Source organism: Anoplopoma fimbria, chromosome 4 (genome assembly GCF_027596085.1).
Source record: "Anoplopoma fimbria isolate UVic2021 breed Golden Eagle Sablefish chromosome 4, Afim_UVic_2022, whole genome shotgun sequence".
Lineage (NCBI taxonomy): Eukaryota > Metazoa > Chordata > Actinopteri > Perciformes > Anoplopomatidae > Anoplopoma > Anoplopoma fimbria.
Genome location: NC_072452.1, coordinates 23,641,431 through 23,660,323, shown reverse-complemented (window position 1 = coordinate 23,660,323; position 18,893 = coordinate 23,641,431). Strand labels below are relative to the sequence as shown.

Sequence of the window (18,893 nt, the reverse complement as noted above, 5' to 3'; positions counted from 1 at the left end):
CTGCGGAGGACGACGCGGTCAGATTATGTGGACGGTGGAGGAAAGAAGCCAGACTCTGGTTGAGAACCAGGCAGCATTTTTCCCAGGAATGTAGGTCACAATAACCACATTAGGTCTGGGTGAAGCGGTAATTACAGCGAAGAGGAGAGTAGCGGTGACCGTTCAAATACCGCACGGTACTTCACATACATGAAACCCGCCACCTGAAACGCAGAAATAACTCAAGCCACTTAATCATACGGTGTGGATGCGTTTCATCAAGTCGCTCATGCGTGACGTCGAAATCAAAATGAAAAATTAAATGTAGGTTGGAGAGCTTCTGTGTAACCGACTATCATAACTAAATGACAGGCCTGCATTAAATTAATCTGCTATGGCCAAGTTACACTTGATTTATGCAGTAGTAGAGCTCATAAGTGCTTAAAACATTCTCACAGGGCTTTTGAATATACTGAGGTCTCTCTATTACCTGACCAGAGTTTAACTACAATTATCTGGGTTTTTGAAAACAATTTTAAATATGCGTCTTCAGCCATATTTTTCTTGCACTAATTGAACTTATCCCGATTTGGAAGTCTTGTAAAATCTTTCCTAAATACCGTTAAAAAAACATTTCTTATTGGTCTCTTGAGTTTTTATTGGTAAAATATTTTAGGAAAGTACTCTGAAACTTGGTATGGAGTCAAATCAGTGACTAAAATGTTGTTTTTTCTGATCTTGTCTGACAAATTGGGATGTTTAATCATAGTCAAATTGTCAACTAACTAAAATTAAAAAAATGTATATTAATAATAAAACTATTAAAGCCTTGAGTTGCAAATAGATTTAGTACATGACTTTAAAGCACAAAAAAGAGTGATTCAATAGTGTAATAATGCATCTCCTATATATAGATCTATAAGAGCCCGATCAACACATCATATATATCTACTAGTGATAAACCAATGTGTTCATATCAACATCAGCGTATTTTGTAAGCAGCAAAAATAAGTGAATTAATGTGTTTACAGTCTGCATTTTAACTAGTACATTTTTGACAGGTTTCACATAATTTCATATATAAGTTTCATGCATTTAAATAAAATATGCTTTTATTATTTTCTTTGTTTAGTGTAGTGTTGACTACAGATGTTATCTGATAAGTATGGCTAAAGTCATTTCTGAGCCTATTGTTATTGTTCTTTTCCCAAAAAACACACAAATATATATATATCTATATTTTTAATTCCATCATAATTTCCCATGTGTCCATACCATCATCAGCATCACTGGCCCCTACAGTGACGATGCTGGATCCCGGCGGCAGACTCTCAGAGACCGACGTGCTGTAGACGCTGGTGTTGAAGACGGGCGCGTTGTCGTTCACGTCCAGGACGTTGAAATACACTCTGACCGTGCTGGCCTGCCCGCCGCCGTCCCGGGCCTTCGCCGTCAGAATGTAGTACTGCTGGGTCTCGTAGTCCAGCGGACGCGTCACGTTGAAGACGCCCGTCACAGGGTTCAAGAGGAACGCCTCGTCCTCGTCGTCCTCCTCCAGCGAGTACGTGACCTCTCCGTTCACCCCTGAGTCAGAGTCGCTGGCCAGGATCGCCGCCACGATGGAGCCTGTGTAAGTCAGACGGGTTGTAACACAGAGGCGAGAAGTTAGACTTTACTGCCCTACAGAACAAAATGACTTTAATATATCTACAGGGGGTTATTAGGGCTGTTTATTAATACCAGGGACTCCGTGATCACTCTGCCAGCTTCGCTTTCTTTACTCTCTTGGCCTGAACCGAAGCCAATCCATGGTATTAAACTGATGACGTGGAGATGAAAATAATGGCATAACAGCTAATGATTAGGTGTTTTTATTAGTATTTACTTAATCACATCTTGATTAAATCCTCACTTGACATTCTTCCGTCATTCCCAGACTCATTTTTCGTCTTTCTTGTGATTGAAGCGGTGAGACGGATGGAGGAGCCGTGCCAGACAGTTGTCAGTGTTATTGTAAATCCTGCCGGTCGCTGATAGATTTCCATATAAATCAAATATCAGTTACTCGCCCTTTGACCTATTAAACTATTTTAATTTCCCCCTAAAGGAAGCTACAGGGGATTTGGGAGGGCTACATACGCTCACATGAAAATGTTCTTAGAAGCTTGAAAGTATTCTTATAAAAGATAGTCTCGTAAACTGCTGCAAAGAAGCTCCTCCTAATAATTTGAGTTGTGATGATCTTAACAGAGCGTTCTGAGACTAAACATTGCTCGTCTGAGTCTACAAACATCTGTGCATTTTCAGTGTGTTTTAGTTTACAAATGCACGCTCCTCTGACTGACACTGAGACCTCACCTGGCGCCATGTCTTCTGGGATATCAAACGAATAAGTGACCCGGGAGAACTTGGGCGTGTGGTCGTTGACGTCCTTGACGGTGATGTTCAGCCTCATGTCGGACGACTGTTTCCCGTCGTCCGCCCGAACCAGAAGGGAATATTTGGAACGGCGCTCCCGATCCAGCTTCTTGGTGGCGATCAGATCACCGGATTCGGGGTCAATCCGAAAGCTGTCGTCTGCCCCGCTGATGATGGTGTACGTCACAAGAGCATTGGGACCCTGAGGTGAAGGAAGAAAAAGTGATATTATAGTTTGTAACTCAAATAAAGCAACTTTGCATAATTGAATTAACATGTTTATGGCACAAAATCACAACCTTAACAGTGGAATAAACATTTGCGTTTTCATGTTCATTGCTTCAAATAGATTGAGCTCAATGCAAGCAACAAACCAAGCTTTAATTCAATGTTTGCTGGCTACTTCTAATTTTCTAGAACTTTTTCCAACTCTTTCTCAGAGTTCAAAGCAAAAAAAAAAGGGGCCAGTCAATTAGATCCACTTTTGCTGAACTCAGGCCACAAAGAGGAAGAGCATCGTGATTTCGAGAACCAAAGCAACTCCAACCTGGGAGGAAATGAGTTTATTCCACATGTTAGCATGTCACGTCAGCAGATCAAACAGTCTAGGTGTCTAGCATGAATGAAACCTTTGTTTTCCACAAAGGAGTCAAAGAGGCCGTGCGACAGATCACGAATAAAGACGGAGACATCGACAAAAGAAGACGGAGAAAACGGATGTGAAGGGATTTTACTCATCTGACCGGCACAAACAAGAGGCAAACAACAAACGGCATGAAAAACTTTACGTCCTGCACAAACAGGCGCACAAGAGAATGTTGAAGATTTCATTCTAACATAAAAAGTAAAAAGAATAAAAAGAAATACCCTTATCTTATCAAGTTATTTATGTGTTTTATAAAGCCCTAAAAGTATGTTTTTTCATTAAATAAAGTAAAAAAAAATATATTAATTTGGTAATACTTTCTTTGGTGCCCATGTCTATATATTTCATTATAAACATACTTATAATGCTTTATAATCTGCTATAAACCCTGTATAATTAAAGTTTATGAACATATAAATATTCATAACATTATTTATAACAATAATCATAATACATTATAAAGCATTTTTAAAAGATTCATAAGGTCAAGTATCATAAAAGTAATAAGTTACTCTCTCTAAATTGACTCAAAATACAGATAATATCTGGAACAATTTATAACAATTATATTAGTAACATGTAAATCATCATTCAGTACTCAATTTCTGTTATGACCTATTTAACAAAAAGTGTTTTTCTTGCATAGATTTAATTATTTATTTTTTCCACTTTTTAATCATTCATGTAACAGTGATTATTATGCATTAGAAACAAATATATAAAGTATAATGCAAATATGGGAATTATATTTATATTACTGGTGACCTGGTTGGAATTGCTGCACAAGCACAATGAGAAATGACTCTCAAAATTCCTATCTAAAAGAAAAATTGTGTTTGTATGGGACAGAAATTGAGATTACGTCATTAAACTGGAAAAATTCTGTGCTTGTTTTGAGAAAATATGTTTTTTTTTTTGCAGTCAAGGAGGCAATAAATACTTTATAAAATGTAGATTTAAGCAGCGCAGCAACTCTCAACGCTTCAACCTCTGAAATAGGATAAAGAACCCGCATCTTAATTCACATAATCTATAGTATAATGTATCATTCATGAAGCTTAAAATGAAAAGGAAAGGTCACACTAGACAGAGAAAAAGGAGCCAAAGCCGATGTTGTGGTGAGACTAGCTCTCGGTCTTTGAACTTTCGGTGGCTATAGTGTTCCTCTATAAATGCAACTAATAGATCCCCTGTTACTTTGGAAGAGTACAAGCGCTGTGACACATGTGATGGCTATAGCGAGAGGCTTTGGAATAGGAGAGGCGGACCGAACGTGATATGACAACTGAATGGGCCCGACGACGGAGCTTGACATTTATATTTGTGCCGGGGACAATCGGAGATCAGACAACTGTCTCACTCTGTGTCTTCTGCTTAAAAAAAGAAAAAAAGGCAACATCAAAAAGCTACTGCTATTCAGCCAGATGGAGCTCCGGTTACAGCTGGTTAAGAGCTAAGCTAAAAGGGACTCTTTCAGCTATGCCTGATGTTTGTGTGGTGCTTTTTGATCCTGCCAGGACAATGGAAAGGCTTACACAGAGAGGCGTCGCATTAAGCTTGTTGCTCCATCTGCATGTCGACACATTTAGTGCCCTGGTGGACAATGGTGCTCACCACCAACAAACTACATATGACATAAACTGTATGCATGCGGTAATGGTGTCTCTCACTTCTTATTTAATCTGTAGCTCTCAGGCTTGTATTTGCTGATCATGCAAGTCTCTTTTTCAGCCCCCTCCTGAATAACTGAGCAGTTTTTCCGTGGGAACACGAGTGCTATTTCAGGACGTTAGCATAAAGTTCTCAACTCCCTGTTGTCGCGCTGCTCGTAGCTGCTTTGCATCTCTGCCGCTCTGACGCTAACGCATCCTTGTGTTAAAAGGTTTCCAATGCAAATGGACTCTCACTGCTTCTCAAGGCACCATTTTTTTTTAGATTTCAGGGCCTTGATTGATTTACACCATTGCATTCTTTTTAAAATGACCACAAAGTCTAATTTATGGATACAGGTATCTCAGGTTCATATAATTTCTGGAACGGACCAGAAAAATGATAAATTCTGTCCGTCACAGAGTCAAATTAAATACTGTCCTTCCCTTCTATGTTTAACAGACTTTGTGCATAAACCAACAAGTCTAGACACGGCAGTCGTTCGCCAAAATCCTGAGAGGAGAGTCAATATCGTGAGGCCAAGTTCATGACTCGCACTTATCTCTTTCCCGTGGCCGGGTTTTACAACGGATAAAAACCTCCGTCTCCTTGACCCTGGTTCTCATTGCATTACCAGAGACCCGGTCACAGATCCAGGCCCAGTAAAAAAACTAGAACGAGAGGGGGGGGGACGGAGGACGAGGAGGACGGAGCGAGGCCTCGCTCATCTAAGTACCCTGCTGTCATCAATCAGTGGCTCCAGAGCTGGCAATCCCATCAGCCACCTGGGCTGCAGGCCGGAACCCAACACCCGCCGTTTTGCCAATTAATTTTTCTGATAGGGTTCAAAGGCAGAGTGAAGGAGGTGGGAGAGGCCGAGTAGGGGGGTCCATGTAGGCCTCAGTCCAACACACACACACACACACACACACACACACACACACACAAACTATGAACACAGGCATGCATTAATACACACAAATATCAGTGTGTTAGCGCACTAATTCCTCACTCTCTTTGCTAAACTAACATACGTAATTAAGATCCTACACACACTCGTACACTTACGTACACACTGGCTGCCCTCTTGACCTTCACTTAAGAGCCGGACTACTTTACAGCTTTGGTTGTTTGGTTGGGGGGGGGAGAGCAGAAGGAAACTCATTTAGCAGATGAGTGGTTTTTGGGAGCGAGCAGCTCGTATGAGAAGTGAGAGGTGCGAAGCAGACAGCGCCGGCGGGGATATTGAGGCTTCCTGTATGCAACAGCAGCAGCCAATCATAATACAGACTCCTGAAAAACAAGCAGCGTGTTGTCACTGAGAGTTCAAACATAAAGCCTTAAAAAAAGGAAGAGGTGGACCAACCTGCTGCAGGACGCATCCACAACTGCAAAAAAGTGCCTTGAAATATACTTTCAGAGGGCGTGCGAGCCTCTGGAACACATTACCGTTCATTTTGAGGCTACGCTAGCTTTCAGAGGCCTCTCTTAAAACAGCCATTGTTGCACTTTTCTTCATTAAGTACGTTTTTTTTTTTTTTTTTTTTTTTTTTTTTTACCTGGGACATATTTTCCACATAAGGTCAGAATTCTAATAAAAAATTCTAAAACAGTCCTTTCTTTCCAATGAGGTGAGAAACATTTTTTCAGAGAGGCCTCGCCTGCACGAGACAAAGGAGCTTTAACTTTTATATTGATTTTCTTTCAACCTCTTCCTTCTCTTTCGGGGCTGGAAATGGACCTATAGCGAAAACCGGAAAGCCTAGAAACAGCATTTTAATACCCTCACACATGAATCCCACATGTTGCACTGTTAAATTGGAAGGGATCATTATGATGTCTGAATTCAGCCCGTCAGCTGGCCAACAGCTTGCACTCTTGGCTACTCGGCACTGGCTCACACATGTGGCTTTCTCAACGAGGAGCTCCAAAGCGTTCCGTACGCTCGGTGTCAGCGCAACTTAAGTTTCCTGCGTAAGGATGTGGGCAAAGACTTGGCCGTCCTCGTATCTGGCTCCGAGTGAGAGCTGGAATGAAGTACAGGCTTCTATTTAGCGACCTATTCATGGCAGAACTGAAGTTTGGAGTAAACAGCTCTAGAATCAGTAATTCCTAAAAAAAAAGAAAAAAGGCTCCACTACATTCTTTTTAAGTGTCTTAATGCTTTGTTTTGCATGTGAATCCCAGAAGATAAATGCGGCTCCTCAACAAGTTCTTTCAATTAATCGAGGAAAACTTATAATTACACTTGTTCATGCAAAAATGAATCCTTCATTTTCTACAAATGACTAAAATCCTACAGTTTCATCTAACGAAAGAAAAAGAAAAAAGAACAACTCCGCAGTTTGATTTCAATACCACATGCTTTCAAGATCAAAGCTGTGAATGCTTTGGCGCTAAAAAAAAAAGAAAAATAATCAAACAATGTCCTTAAAATCCCCCTACTGAAAAGACTGACCCGCCTCCAGGGCTGAGATTTACAGTCAATATAGTATTCCGACAAAAAGGAAAATGGCCAGAATTGAGACTTTTTTCGACTTTTCTCACAATCGGGGCTATGAGAAGGGGACGGGGCAACAGCTGTGCAATAAAAGACGTGTGGCCTCATAAGTTCCCATTAAATCTGAGTCCATACTCTCTCTTTCTAATCTCTCTCCCCCTCTATGACCCGGCTTTTTCCGTTCTCTTCCACTGTGTGTCCTTGGTGGAGGCGACCGCAGACCTTGGAGATGCCGGCAGAGCCCGCGTTTCGCTCACTACGGGATTTGATGTCCACATCCTGCCTAAAGCAGCTAGAGATGTAGCCTTTAACTAATTGAGAGTGATCCCCGTGATGTAACGTGAACTATGGTGGCCGCGGAGGGACTATCAGAGCGGCAGGCCCAAAAAAATCAATCGCTGGCCGTTCTCCTCCAGGCTCTGTGACACCGGTGGCCTCCACTCGTCTCAGATAACGTCAACATGAGACGGACAAGGACTATTATATGTGTGTGTGTGTGTGTGTGTGTGTGTGTGTGTGTGTGTGTGTGTGTGTGTGTGTGTGTGTGTGTGTGTGTGTGTGTGTCTAGAGGAGAAAAACGCATGAAGACAGATTGTTTCAAAGTGGTGGTCCTTGTGTTTGTGTTGCCGTGTGAGGGCTAAAAGAGCACAATCTGTCTTGGCCACTTTGTGTCAATTAATTGCATGGTCCTCTCATTTGCTAATGTAATGTAATGTTGATTTTGATTTACTGTTTTGTCTGTAAGTTGTCTAAAACTTACATCTTCAACTGGAATATTTCCCGAGATCGATAGCAAAAACCAAATGTTGTTTTTCTCTGGTGGCCACGGAGGGAAGCTTCAGTCTTTTCAGTAGGGTGATTATTTTCTTTTATTAGTGCCGAAGCATTCACAGCTTTGATCTTGACTGCATATGGTATTGAAATCAAACTGTGCAGTCGTGTACTTTTTTTTTTCAGCCTGAGCCGTGGTCCGTGAGATGAAACTTAAGGATTTTAGTCATTTGTAGAAAATGAGGCATTCATTAATTTGCACAAGTCTTCCCCGACCGATTTAAAGAACTCGTAAAGAAGCCACATTTTGTTTCTAGGATTCAAATGCAAATAAAAGCATACAGACACTTAAAAATAATGTAGTGGAGGCTTTTTTAAAGAACTACAGATTCCAGTGTTTACTCCAAATGTCAGTGCTGCCATGAACTGGCTGCTAAATAGAAGCCTGTACTTCATTCCAGCTCTCACTGTTGGACAAATTCTAAATCTCAAATTTGGTTCATTCTTACAATCATGTACCCATAATTCCTTTCATGACCTTAATGCTGTTTCTATGAGTTTCTGCCCTGAATGTCTGCAGTTTTTTTGGCATGAAAACCGTCCAACTTAAAGATACTAAATGTCGACTTCATTCCATTATTGACAGCTGCGTTGGCCTCAAAATCCCATTTGAATCTACAGCGGTTTCTACACTGTAGGAAAAAAAAAGAAATGTAGAGCTTATTTTCAATTTAAATCACCCCCAGGATATCTATTCGGAAAGCAGTGGAGTGGAAAACGGGCAGGGGAAAGTGCAGAAACACTGTCAGACAGAATAGAAACTGAGGGAGCCATTACCTTGTCTGCATCCGTGGCTGTTAGCTGCATTATCTTGAAGCCATCCCCGACGTTCTCCTCAATGGTCACATCAAGAATGTCATTAGGGAAAACAGGCGGGTTGTCGTTGACGTCCTGCAGCGTGATCTCCACCTGCAGAGGAAGAATAAACACCACAGTTTCCTTTAAAGTTCTGCCTCACTCTGTCTGCTACAGCTGTTAAGATCGCTGCAAAGAAAGAAAGAAAGAAAAAAACAAAAAGACGTGTCTATCTTCTTGGATTTCAGATGATGAAGAAGTTGCACGAAGAAGAGAGGCTGGAGAGGAAAAGTTTTGAAATGATGAAGTGTGGTATAATGAATTGAAAGGTCAAAACTAAGGAGACGGAATTATATTTTCCTAAAGATCATTTATTTCGACCAAAATGGTAACTGGCCTTGCTTAGCAGACTGCACATCGGCTAGTTAAGGCTAGCTGGTGACCTACATGTTTCCTGTAATTTAATAATTAATCATCAACTTGATGCTCCAACACCTTAGTATTTAAGTTTGTTGAACAACATAAACAGATCCGTAAATAAATGCATTGATAATGCACCAGACAAACCAAAAGGTAACTAGCCTAGCTTAGTGGAGTAGCAGTCAAATACATCTCTTGTCTCAACTCTATTGAATTCATGTGATTTGAGGTTGGTTAACTACCTTTAAATCACATATCTAAATACATTTTCATTAAAGTTGAATTTATTAAACCAACTCATTAGAAAAGAAAGCCAAACAAGTAACAAGAAAACGTGTTTGTTGATAGGATACTGTGGTAATAGTACTGCTCAAGACACAATAGCCCACATGTTCAACTCCCATATACTAATAAATCAAGATAACTGTATTGTGGGTTTAGCTCATATACCCCACTGTCACTGGAGATCATTGAAATTGTACAATTTACAAATTGACTTGAGGCTTATTTCCACAGAGATTTACAGTGAGTGTAACAGTAGAGCAAACTAACTGCTGCTCTGGGATTTTCACTTTCAAGTCTTAGAAACCAAAATAAACACACATTACTGTAGACCACAGACCCCCCATGAGGATAAACGTTGTCCCATATAGTGTTCAAACTTGTGCTGATAACCCAAATTAATTACAAACGCAGCAGCGGTAACAGTGAAACCTATGATTAGATTGATTATTTGTATGAAAGATGTAATTTCAAGTGAATCAAAGTGACATTTTCAAGGATTCCCAACGGTTCTTTCACCGCACTTGGAGAGCCCTTCGTCGCCATCCTGGTTTGCGGTTAATGTACGCCATGGACAGCCCTTCCACATTCCTTTATTTGTGCTTTTCTTTTTAATTGTTTTGGAAAGTCCCCTTAGTATCGATAAAGGGAAATGGAAATGCTACAGCATGAAACATTTTAGACAATAGGTTGCTTCCGACTATGTTGACCTTTCCTGTTTTGACATGACTATGCACCAAATACAACAAAGCCAGGTCCTTAGGGAAATTACTTGCCCAGTGTGCAGGAACTTGACTGGCCTGCACAAAGACCGATAATCCCACCCTACTACATGAGCAATATAAGAGCAATGCTTTGTACGTCAAAGTACATTTACTGTCACAGTTCCAACTGGAATCGAACCAGCCTACTTCAACCAGCCACCTATAGCGGGACGCAGAGGCAGTTAAGCTCAGCTGTGCAAATGTCTGAGGGAAAGTGGAAACCCTGGAGACAGTGAGAGTGAGACATTTATGGTTTCAGATGCTCTGTGTCTAGTGTGGGGATATTACATTTCCACTAGTATCCCACAACTTAAACTGCGATCTCCTCCGCCTCATCCACTAAACCCAAATATGCATTTCAAAGCCGGTAAACACGGCTTGCTTTTTGAATCATAACAGACATTTTGCTGCGCATTCTCTGTTTATTGACTCTATAAATATGGAAAAGCCGTGTTTAAATTCCCCAGTGATAGGATCTCCATTAATATTGACAGTGATTATGGTAATTCTTGTGCCAGGCGTCACAAGATGCCCCAACCTCTCTTTTACGCAACCCCCCCCCCCCCCCGGCCCCCACTGAAACACACACACAGATGAAGCAACGTGTCAGTGAGATGAAATAGGAAATGGGAAAAGAACAGTTGTCAAAAGTCTACAATGGGTGCAGCTTTTTGAGGCAACAAGAGTTTCCCAGCAGGCATTTATAGAGCAGACAATAGGCCTGAAGGCCGCACGGCCACCGAGGTGGGGGGGTCAGATACAGCAGCCTATTCAAAGCCGGCTATTGACAGGAAAAGCAGACTTCACATGTCCCGCAAATCTGCTTTGCAGCTGAACAGTAGCAGGAAACTCTTCGTAATAGCTGCCACAGACTTCTTTTGAAAAAAAAAAAAAAAAAAAAAAAAAAGCTCAGTTCATTAAAGATGACCCAGAACAAAAAGCTTGAGGGAGCTGAAATGGTGTCAGAGTATGGCTGAATAAAATATGTTCCTTGCTGTTTACTGCCATGATGACACCGACTGCAGCCGAGCAAATCTGCACGCGTAAGGTCACAATTAAAAACCCGTCACTGAACACTGATCTGCCTGTGCCAGGACGAGGATGTTGTCCACTTATTAAACCGACTCTGAGTCGGTGTCTGCATGAGTGGAGATAATTACAGGAGAACAAGACAGATTATGTCCCGGGCACCAGCGATGCAAAAGTCGCACACAAACGAGCCACAATGACAGCGGCTCTCGACTCAACTTGCACCCGAGCCCAGGGACCGGGGCGAAGTCAACAAACAATGAATATTTATCTCCCGCCCTGTGTGTCCCCCTTGATGTGTAAATAATGCAAGGCCCACTTCAGAGGAGTGAACTAATTAGGGAAGAAGTGCATTTTTGAGAAATAATTACGCGCTTCCAGTTTGCATTACCCAGGCTCCCGCGGGACGGGAATATATTATTAGAGCTTTGGTGAAAAATTCATCGGAGGAAGAGGAAGCAAGGTCATGGGGGTGGATGAGAGAAGCAGGAGGAGGAGAGGTTTTGTTCTCTCTACCTGCCTGTGGAGGACCCAGACGCCCCGGCCGAGGCAGGTGAAACACATTAGTTTACAAGGTAAAAGATTGTGTTTCACGAACTACTGTTTCAAGTTGCAGGTGCTGCCAGCTGGCTGCCAGAGCTTTATTATTTATGGGGAGGTATGAATGATTCACGCGTCAAGTGGTTCCCGAGCGCTGTCGATTATGAGACCTTAAGTGATGGAAGGTATTTGTCCAAGAAGGTTGAGACTGGCGCTCGCACTCAGCGGCGATAAATTAATCTCATCACAAAAGTCACCAGAGCTCAGATGATAAACGCAGGAGTGGGATAATTTAGATGTCTGAGTTTATGTTATGTAATCTAGTCTCCTTTCTCAATTGTGGAAATAATAAATAAATTAAATGTAAAGGCTTGGTTAAGTCATTTTACAGAAAGGCGTATTTTTCCACTCACCTCTATGAGTAACTAGCCACGCAGCTTGGTTTTTATGTGCAGTGGTTTTGAGATATCTGGAATATCTGCAGTGACCCCAATGTAAAAGGGGGAGAATTCATTTGTGTTATGCTCAAAGCATGGGAAAAGTTCAACAGCAAAAATGACCTGATTATTTCTTCCAAGGAAAGAAATAGTCCATTTGAAAACTGTTTAGGGAGAGGTCTGTGGATTATGACCAAAGAGTAAGTAAAACATTGATTCTGGAAAGATGCTTTGAGAAGCACAAATGAAATTCCATTGACCTCCGCTGTATCGGATGAACGGTTTTAAAGGAGAATAGGCACACAATACCAAAAGTATCTGCGTGGCTGAGAAAATACTGTATGTGTTTTTGTAATTTGGGTAAACTGACCTTCAAAAAAAAAAGTACAAAAGTATCATTCGTTGACATTCTGTTAGAGGGACTTGCTTTTGTGGAAGTGAAGCAGACATCAAAGTGCAGACACTTCACCTCAACAGTAACGGAATACACCAAAAATAACTCTTCCATCCCACCAACGCACTGTAATATCCGAAGTGAGGAGAAACAGTTCTGGTTACAGCTGAAGGTAAAAGCATCACCTGCGTCCCAGAGCGCAAACAACCGCCATTATTCACCACATCTAAAAAAGAGGTAGCAAAAGTTTGCATATGTTTCCCACCTAAAAACATCTCAGTCCTGCCAAGACATACACAGACATACAGATGGGGGGAACAGTCACTGTAGGAGCGAGAGATCTATCATTTGAGCACAATCCCATGAACACTGTGCACATATTTAGTCAGTTACCTACTCGGTTATTTTTAATAACTGGTCGAGGGTCTGATTAATTAACAGAGGAATGGTTTGCATTAGAGATGAGTAATACAGTGCCTGCTCCAGTGCTCCACTGAACACCACAAACGTCTGACTGAACAGCTTAAAATTCACATTATTAACACTGACATTTCTTCCAAAAGCAGGAGAGAGAAAAAGAAAAAGTGAACTGAGTGCAACTGATGCAACAGTTGGCCTGTAAATGTTGAGCTCATCTGATCGTAAAAACTGGAGCAGGGTGCGCCTCCTGCAGGAAACAATCATTTCAAAATGATTAAATGTCTCATTAGATGCTGTTGAAGACTCGGGGTTAAGGGTTCGGGCGACTTCCAGCTCTCGTTATACTTGGCCTCAGAGATTGAACGATTCCACTTTGCATCATGCATTTTTTTTACTGATGTGCACGTGAGCCAGAGTTGCACCTAATGTGTAAAAGAAACTTGGATCACAAAGCAATTCCAAATATAACACTTCATCATAGAGCCGGAGCCAGAACCATGTGCTGTTAGAAGGAATTAGTCAGGTTTTGGCGCAGTATAAACAGCTAAATGGCACAAAAGGAATTTTTCTGCAATGCCATAAAAGAGAGTCAACACTTTGAAACGTGCGTATTCCACGACGTAAGATAAGTAAATAACCAAATCTAATCCAAACGGAGGTTATGATGCATATGTTTGTTTACAGTGACATGATGGTTATCTAAGGTTACGTCGGTCGGGTGGCTCGGCTGGGGCCTCGTGTAACGTGAGGCCCGTGACCGAGCTGCAGGCTGGTACAGCTTGGGCTGGTTAGCAGAGTATTCCAACAGAAGCAGAGAAATACAAAGGCTCCACATTAAAGTGTGTCTCCAAAAGGAGCAGGAGAGTCATCGTTTGGAACTTCTCATATGCAGACAAAGAGGTGACATCCAGGTTGCTTCCAACCCGCTGCCTGCAAAACGTTCGAAAAGCCGCACCCAAGTAGGTTGGTAACAAAGTCCCAAAATGATTCGACAAAGTACTAACTAACTTACTCCCTGCACATTGGAAAATCATACTAAGTTCCTGCTCTATTTAAGAGCCACTGTATTGTATGGAGGTACATGTCATTCTCCATACTTTGAAGATGGATTACCGACCGTCTAGAAAAAGCCCAGACTCTCGTGTCTGTGTTTGCATTGCTTAATCTGAAAACCGTATGGCATGATCCAAGCACATCTGATGAATGCTCTGCTATATAAGGAGAGAAATGTAAAGTGGGTGATAAAAAAACACCACATTCAACAAAATGAATTCCCTGTAACCTCGGGAGATGTGCAGACAAAGAGCGTCATTATTTCACTCCATCTTCACTTCCTCCTCCACCTCTCCTTGTGGTTGTTTCCACTGTTTAGATAGAAAGTCATTGACTCTTTATGGGGAGCTCTGAGGGTCAAGGACATGGGTAAAAGTGCCATCCCGGCTCTGTCTTTTAACAACAAAAGGAAACTTAACTAAATAATTGAGACAAGGTCAAGCAGATCTCTTCCGTAGCGTCTCTTTAACACGTGTACAATGGCGACTGGCTTGATCTGTCAAACAAATGGCTGCAGAGCAATTCATCTTCCAACCACAGCCATCGGGCTCGGCGGAGTGCATGCGCGCTCCGGAGACAGGAATCTGAGCGTGCCGGGGATGGGAATGTGCCCGGGAAAAGAAAAAAAAGCAGACAAAGCTGGACGTCGGCCAAACCTCAGCGCACTGTGCAAGGGAGAAGTCAGGATACGTTCATATCCCCCCCCCAACCCCCCAAAAAAACCTTCTGCAGTCCCATGGAAAGAAAAAAAAAAGAGCAAGAGAAAGTACCAGAAAGAGACAGACAAAACAAAACAGAGCCTGCAAACGATCACAAAGCACCTCGGCCGTGTGTTACCAACAAGGGGGGAGAGGGGGGAGACAATGCCGGACAAGTGGTTTCAATAAAGGGGATCACTGTCCTCTCGGCGGACCACTTCACCAACTGTTAAGAGATTGTTTGTCTACAGCAGGCCCCTTCAAGCCCCCTGCAAAACCCCTTGCCAAGAGAGGTTCCCTCTGAGCACTTCTTGCGGGACATATAACCCAACAGAACGAATAACCCCAACGGGTCATCTGGACCGGCGTATCGTTTCATAGAGGTTCTGGGCTCGCGGACATCTCCCCACACAGGGGAGTGGAAACAAATCGTGATGGATAGCCGTTTTTAATGGCGAAGTATCCGGGGTCCATGAGAGGTGCAAACAGGGGTTCTTCTTCACTATAAACAGCCATAACTCCTTCCCTCTTATTCCTACCTGAGAGAGTTAGATGGAAAGTTTAATTAGACCTTGTGCAAGATCAGAGTCGAACTAATGGAGGCGAGACAAGATTTAGCTCTCCTTGAAGCCGGAGCACAATTCAAAGCCATCGCTAAAATTACCATAGCCTATTAAACGCAGCGTGTTCTGTATCCCTGGATTAAGAGGTTAGAGGAACATCAAAACAAGCATTTTCTCCTTCTTGTGAGATGAAAGGTAAAAAACAAAATAATTAGCCTATTTGTGAAAAGTATGCTTTGAAGATGCAAGGAGGGAAATGTATTTTCTTTTTATCAGTTATCTGTCTTTTTTAGGGACTTCTTAAAAAATGGAAGGAGACCATAACTGGAGTCAGCCGTCTATCGGTGTTGGTGCCACTGACTCTGCATGAGTCTACGGCCTTATCACGGCGCTCTCTCCACAATTACCTCCAATTACGGCATTCAAACCATGCAGACCATGGAAAGGGGAGCACATGTGACCCTAAAAACCTTAAAAATAGATCAAAAACACAATAATAGTCAGATTTTTAACAATGTCGAGAACTGAAAACCTACAGATTCAATTTTTGGACACCTCTCACAGTTGCTTGTCACCATTTCAGATCAAAATATCTTACTTCTATTCCTACTTGTGATGGCTTACTTTGCTGAAAAACATTTTACATTCAACATAAGATACGCTCATTTGCAGTTTTCAGATAACAATGTCAGCCTTTCAAAAGTTTTCCTGCCCGTAGAGAAGCACTTTATCCTTCAACTGATACAGAAGAAGGGACAATAACTCAAATTTCAGATACAAGCTTCGTCTTTCATCCGACAGCTGCGATACAACACATTGCTACAACTTAAACTTTCCAAAAGTATAATGAAGTAGTCAGACTCACTCACTTACAACATAAAAATTATAGCTAACAGAATAAAACATCAATAATTTAACACACTGAAAGGGATTTAGTATATTTCACTAGTGGATCTTACTTTCAATGGAGTAGTTTTCCACTGGGGTACAGCTATGTACTTAAATAAGAGATCTGAGCCCGAAACCACTGGTGACGTCTCAGAAAGTATTGTCTTCTTTTGATGCAAATTTAATGTAATTTGTCTGGAGCCATCATAAATACATGTATAAAACGAGGAGGGCCCAGCATGTACTCTCAGGCTTTACATCAGTGGGATTCTAACAGATAAATGCATCTTCATCTAAAGCCAACGGTGCTTTCCAAGACTTCTGGAAGATCCGCGGGAGGCTTTAAAGACTATTATGGCGTTCCATTTCATAGTTGCTGTCGACCAGTGATAAATGCATGAGATTTACAGGAGCTGGGGCTGGACGAAAAGACGCATAAGCGAAGCATCCCGGTCTGGATTTGACCTAATTATTATCAAGTCACATCTGTGATGACATCTCTCCCATCGCAGTAAGCTAATTCCTTAACCTAGAAATGAACTGTAATGTTGTTTGTGGCTGATTTGATTATCAATTCATTAGATCTGGTTTCCATCATGGATATGTTGGGAGTTCAGAGAGCTTCAAAGGAAATGTTGTTCTCAGATATTTCCCTTTCTGCTGGTTTGATCCATGTTATTTGTCTCCTTTAAGTCTATCAAAGCAAAACACAAAAACTATTTTTTTCAGGGTTTCCACAGTCACAAGAACGGCCTGCAAGAATGCCATAAGGTTCAGTTTTCTATTTATCTATTCAACTAAAGTTCAAGTGAAAACATCACTCGCTGGCAGAGTTCTTTGTGAATAAAAATGCTGAGGTGAAAATTAAAAAAATATGATACTTAACTGCTGTTTACTTCATTTAAACAAGCATGATTGGAGGACAGCGAGTCAGGAATGTAAGTGCTTGTGTGTTTGCGTGGGGTAGAAACCAGTTTTAATCCAAAACAGGACTGGGATTGTTGTGTGAAACCCCCAGCAGCCCCTGTTTATGTGAAAAAAATCCCCTGCAAACATAAATGTTGGGAGGAGCAACAGGGTGGGGGTGGGAAGGGTGACTGAGTGTGTGAACGGGGGGGTCATGCAGTAGCCGATGTTGTGGCTGACCTGTGCCCCAACAGGAAGCCAACAAAAGCTCCTGCTGATCAGACTAAAAATAATAAAGTAGAAGAAAACTTGGAGAAAAGTTTGGATGCAGTTTGTTGCATTTTGATGATGTTATATATTTCTGCTAGAATAAAAACTGCAAATATCAGAATAGGCAATACAGTGCTGCAGGAATGAGTTTTAAACCTGTTAAAAAAAATGTTTTCTCGTCCGGTTCCTTCGTCTCCAAGTAGATGCGTTTTTCTTTCAAAAGGGTTTTTGGTTAGATGCCAGAAATAAGGTCTGTGGTTAACAAAAGCTTAAGAGATTAAAACGTTTTGTTCTACAATATAAAATACGTCAGTAAATACCCCTCTGGTGAATTTTACGTGTCATAAAAAAGGCGGAAGCTAACAAGAAGCTAAATTAAACAAAAAAACATCATCACGTTGAACATTAGTCCACCCAGAGCTTAGTAGGTTGATAGTGGTGTAGTTCGTTTTTAGCCTAACATTAGCTTTCTACTTCTTGCGATAGCATTCAAACTTCAAGAATAATCTAAGTGGTGTTCATTTGTGGAGATTATCTTGCTGAACGTGTAAGTGTCATAAACTTTTGTTTGCCACAGAGCTATTTTTCTGCAATTATCCCAAAAAATGCCACTGTCGAGGGAACTAATACGATGCTAACTTCTAGACTGGCCTACAAAAATAGGTAATTCATGCAGGTCTCTATTCCTTACAAGTTTGCCATTTTGAGAAATATGCTTCTTTGTGTTTTTACATAGTTTGACAGAATATGTATGGAGCATCAGCAAGGAAGTGGTTAGCTTAATTAAGCTCAAAAACTGAAAAAAGACAAACAGAAATGTGTAAACAATTTGGGGTTTTAAGGGAAGTTATGTGCTGCAACTGTGTAACTGGGAAGTTATGTGATGTTACACATCCATCTACTGCAGCTGTTTTCTGCAAATACACATCTGCTAAATCTACTGAACGCTTCCTTCCTAGTGCCAACTGGCAGACAAGCATATTTAGCTAACGTGTTAGGGAGCTAAAGACTCGGATATTATTCTCAGTAGATGGATTAGACCAAACTAGAGCTAAGAGGAGAGTGTATACTGCACTCTCATAAAGAAAAACACAACTTCATGTGAATGATAATGTCCGTCAGTAGGCTTTCTTTAGCCGTAACAAGTTTATGGTAGCCATTCTGTCAGCCGTGCTTCTGATTTCTTCTGTCCCTAGTGGCCAAATTGGTTAATTCCGCCTAGGTAAACTCCTTAAAATACTGCTTGACATCACAAGCCAACTTGGTTATTCCTAATCCAAGAAATACCCTTTCCTTTTTTAAATTTTGCTTCATCCTCACGAAAGAATTTACTCTTTTTGGCCCACCATACATCTGCCGCGGTCATTTAGGCCGCAGCAGGAACCAGCTTGGCAAAAAAAACAAAACAAC

The 18,893-nt window shown here is 41.5% G+C and overlaps 1 protein-coding gene across 1 annotated transcript in view; it reads right to left on the bottom strand.

The window, feature by feature from the left end:
* The window catches only part of LOC129089778 (protocadherin Fat 4), a 103,558-nt gene that overhangs the window by 42,184 nt on the left and 42,481 nt on the right, over positions 1-18,893 (bottom strand). Inside the window, exons 2-4 of the mRNA XM_054597143.1 lie at positions 8,802-8,933; positions 2,338-2,599; positions 1,255-1,605 (exon numbers count right to left, since the gene is read on the bottom strand). Of these exons, the coding sequence (XP_054453118.1) occupies positions 1,255-1,605; positions 2,338-2,599; positions 8,802-8,933 (745 nt within the window). The remainder of the gene's footprint in view (positions 1-1,254; positions 1,606-2,337; positions 2,600-8,801; positions 8,934-18,893) is intronic.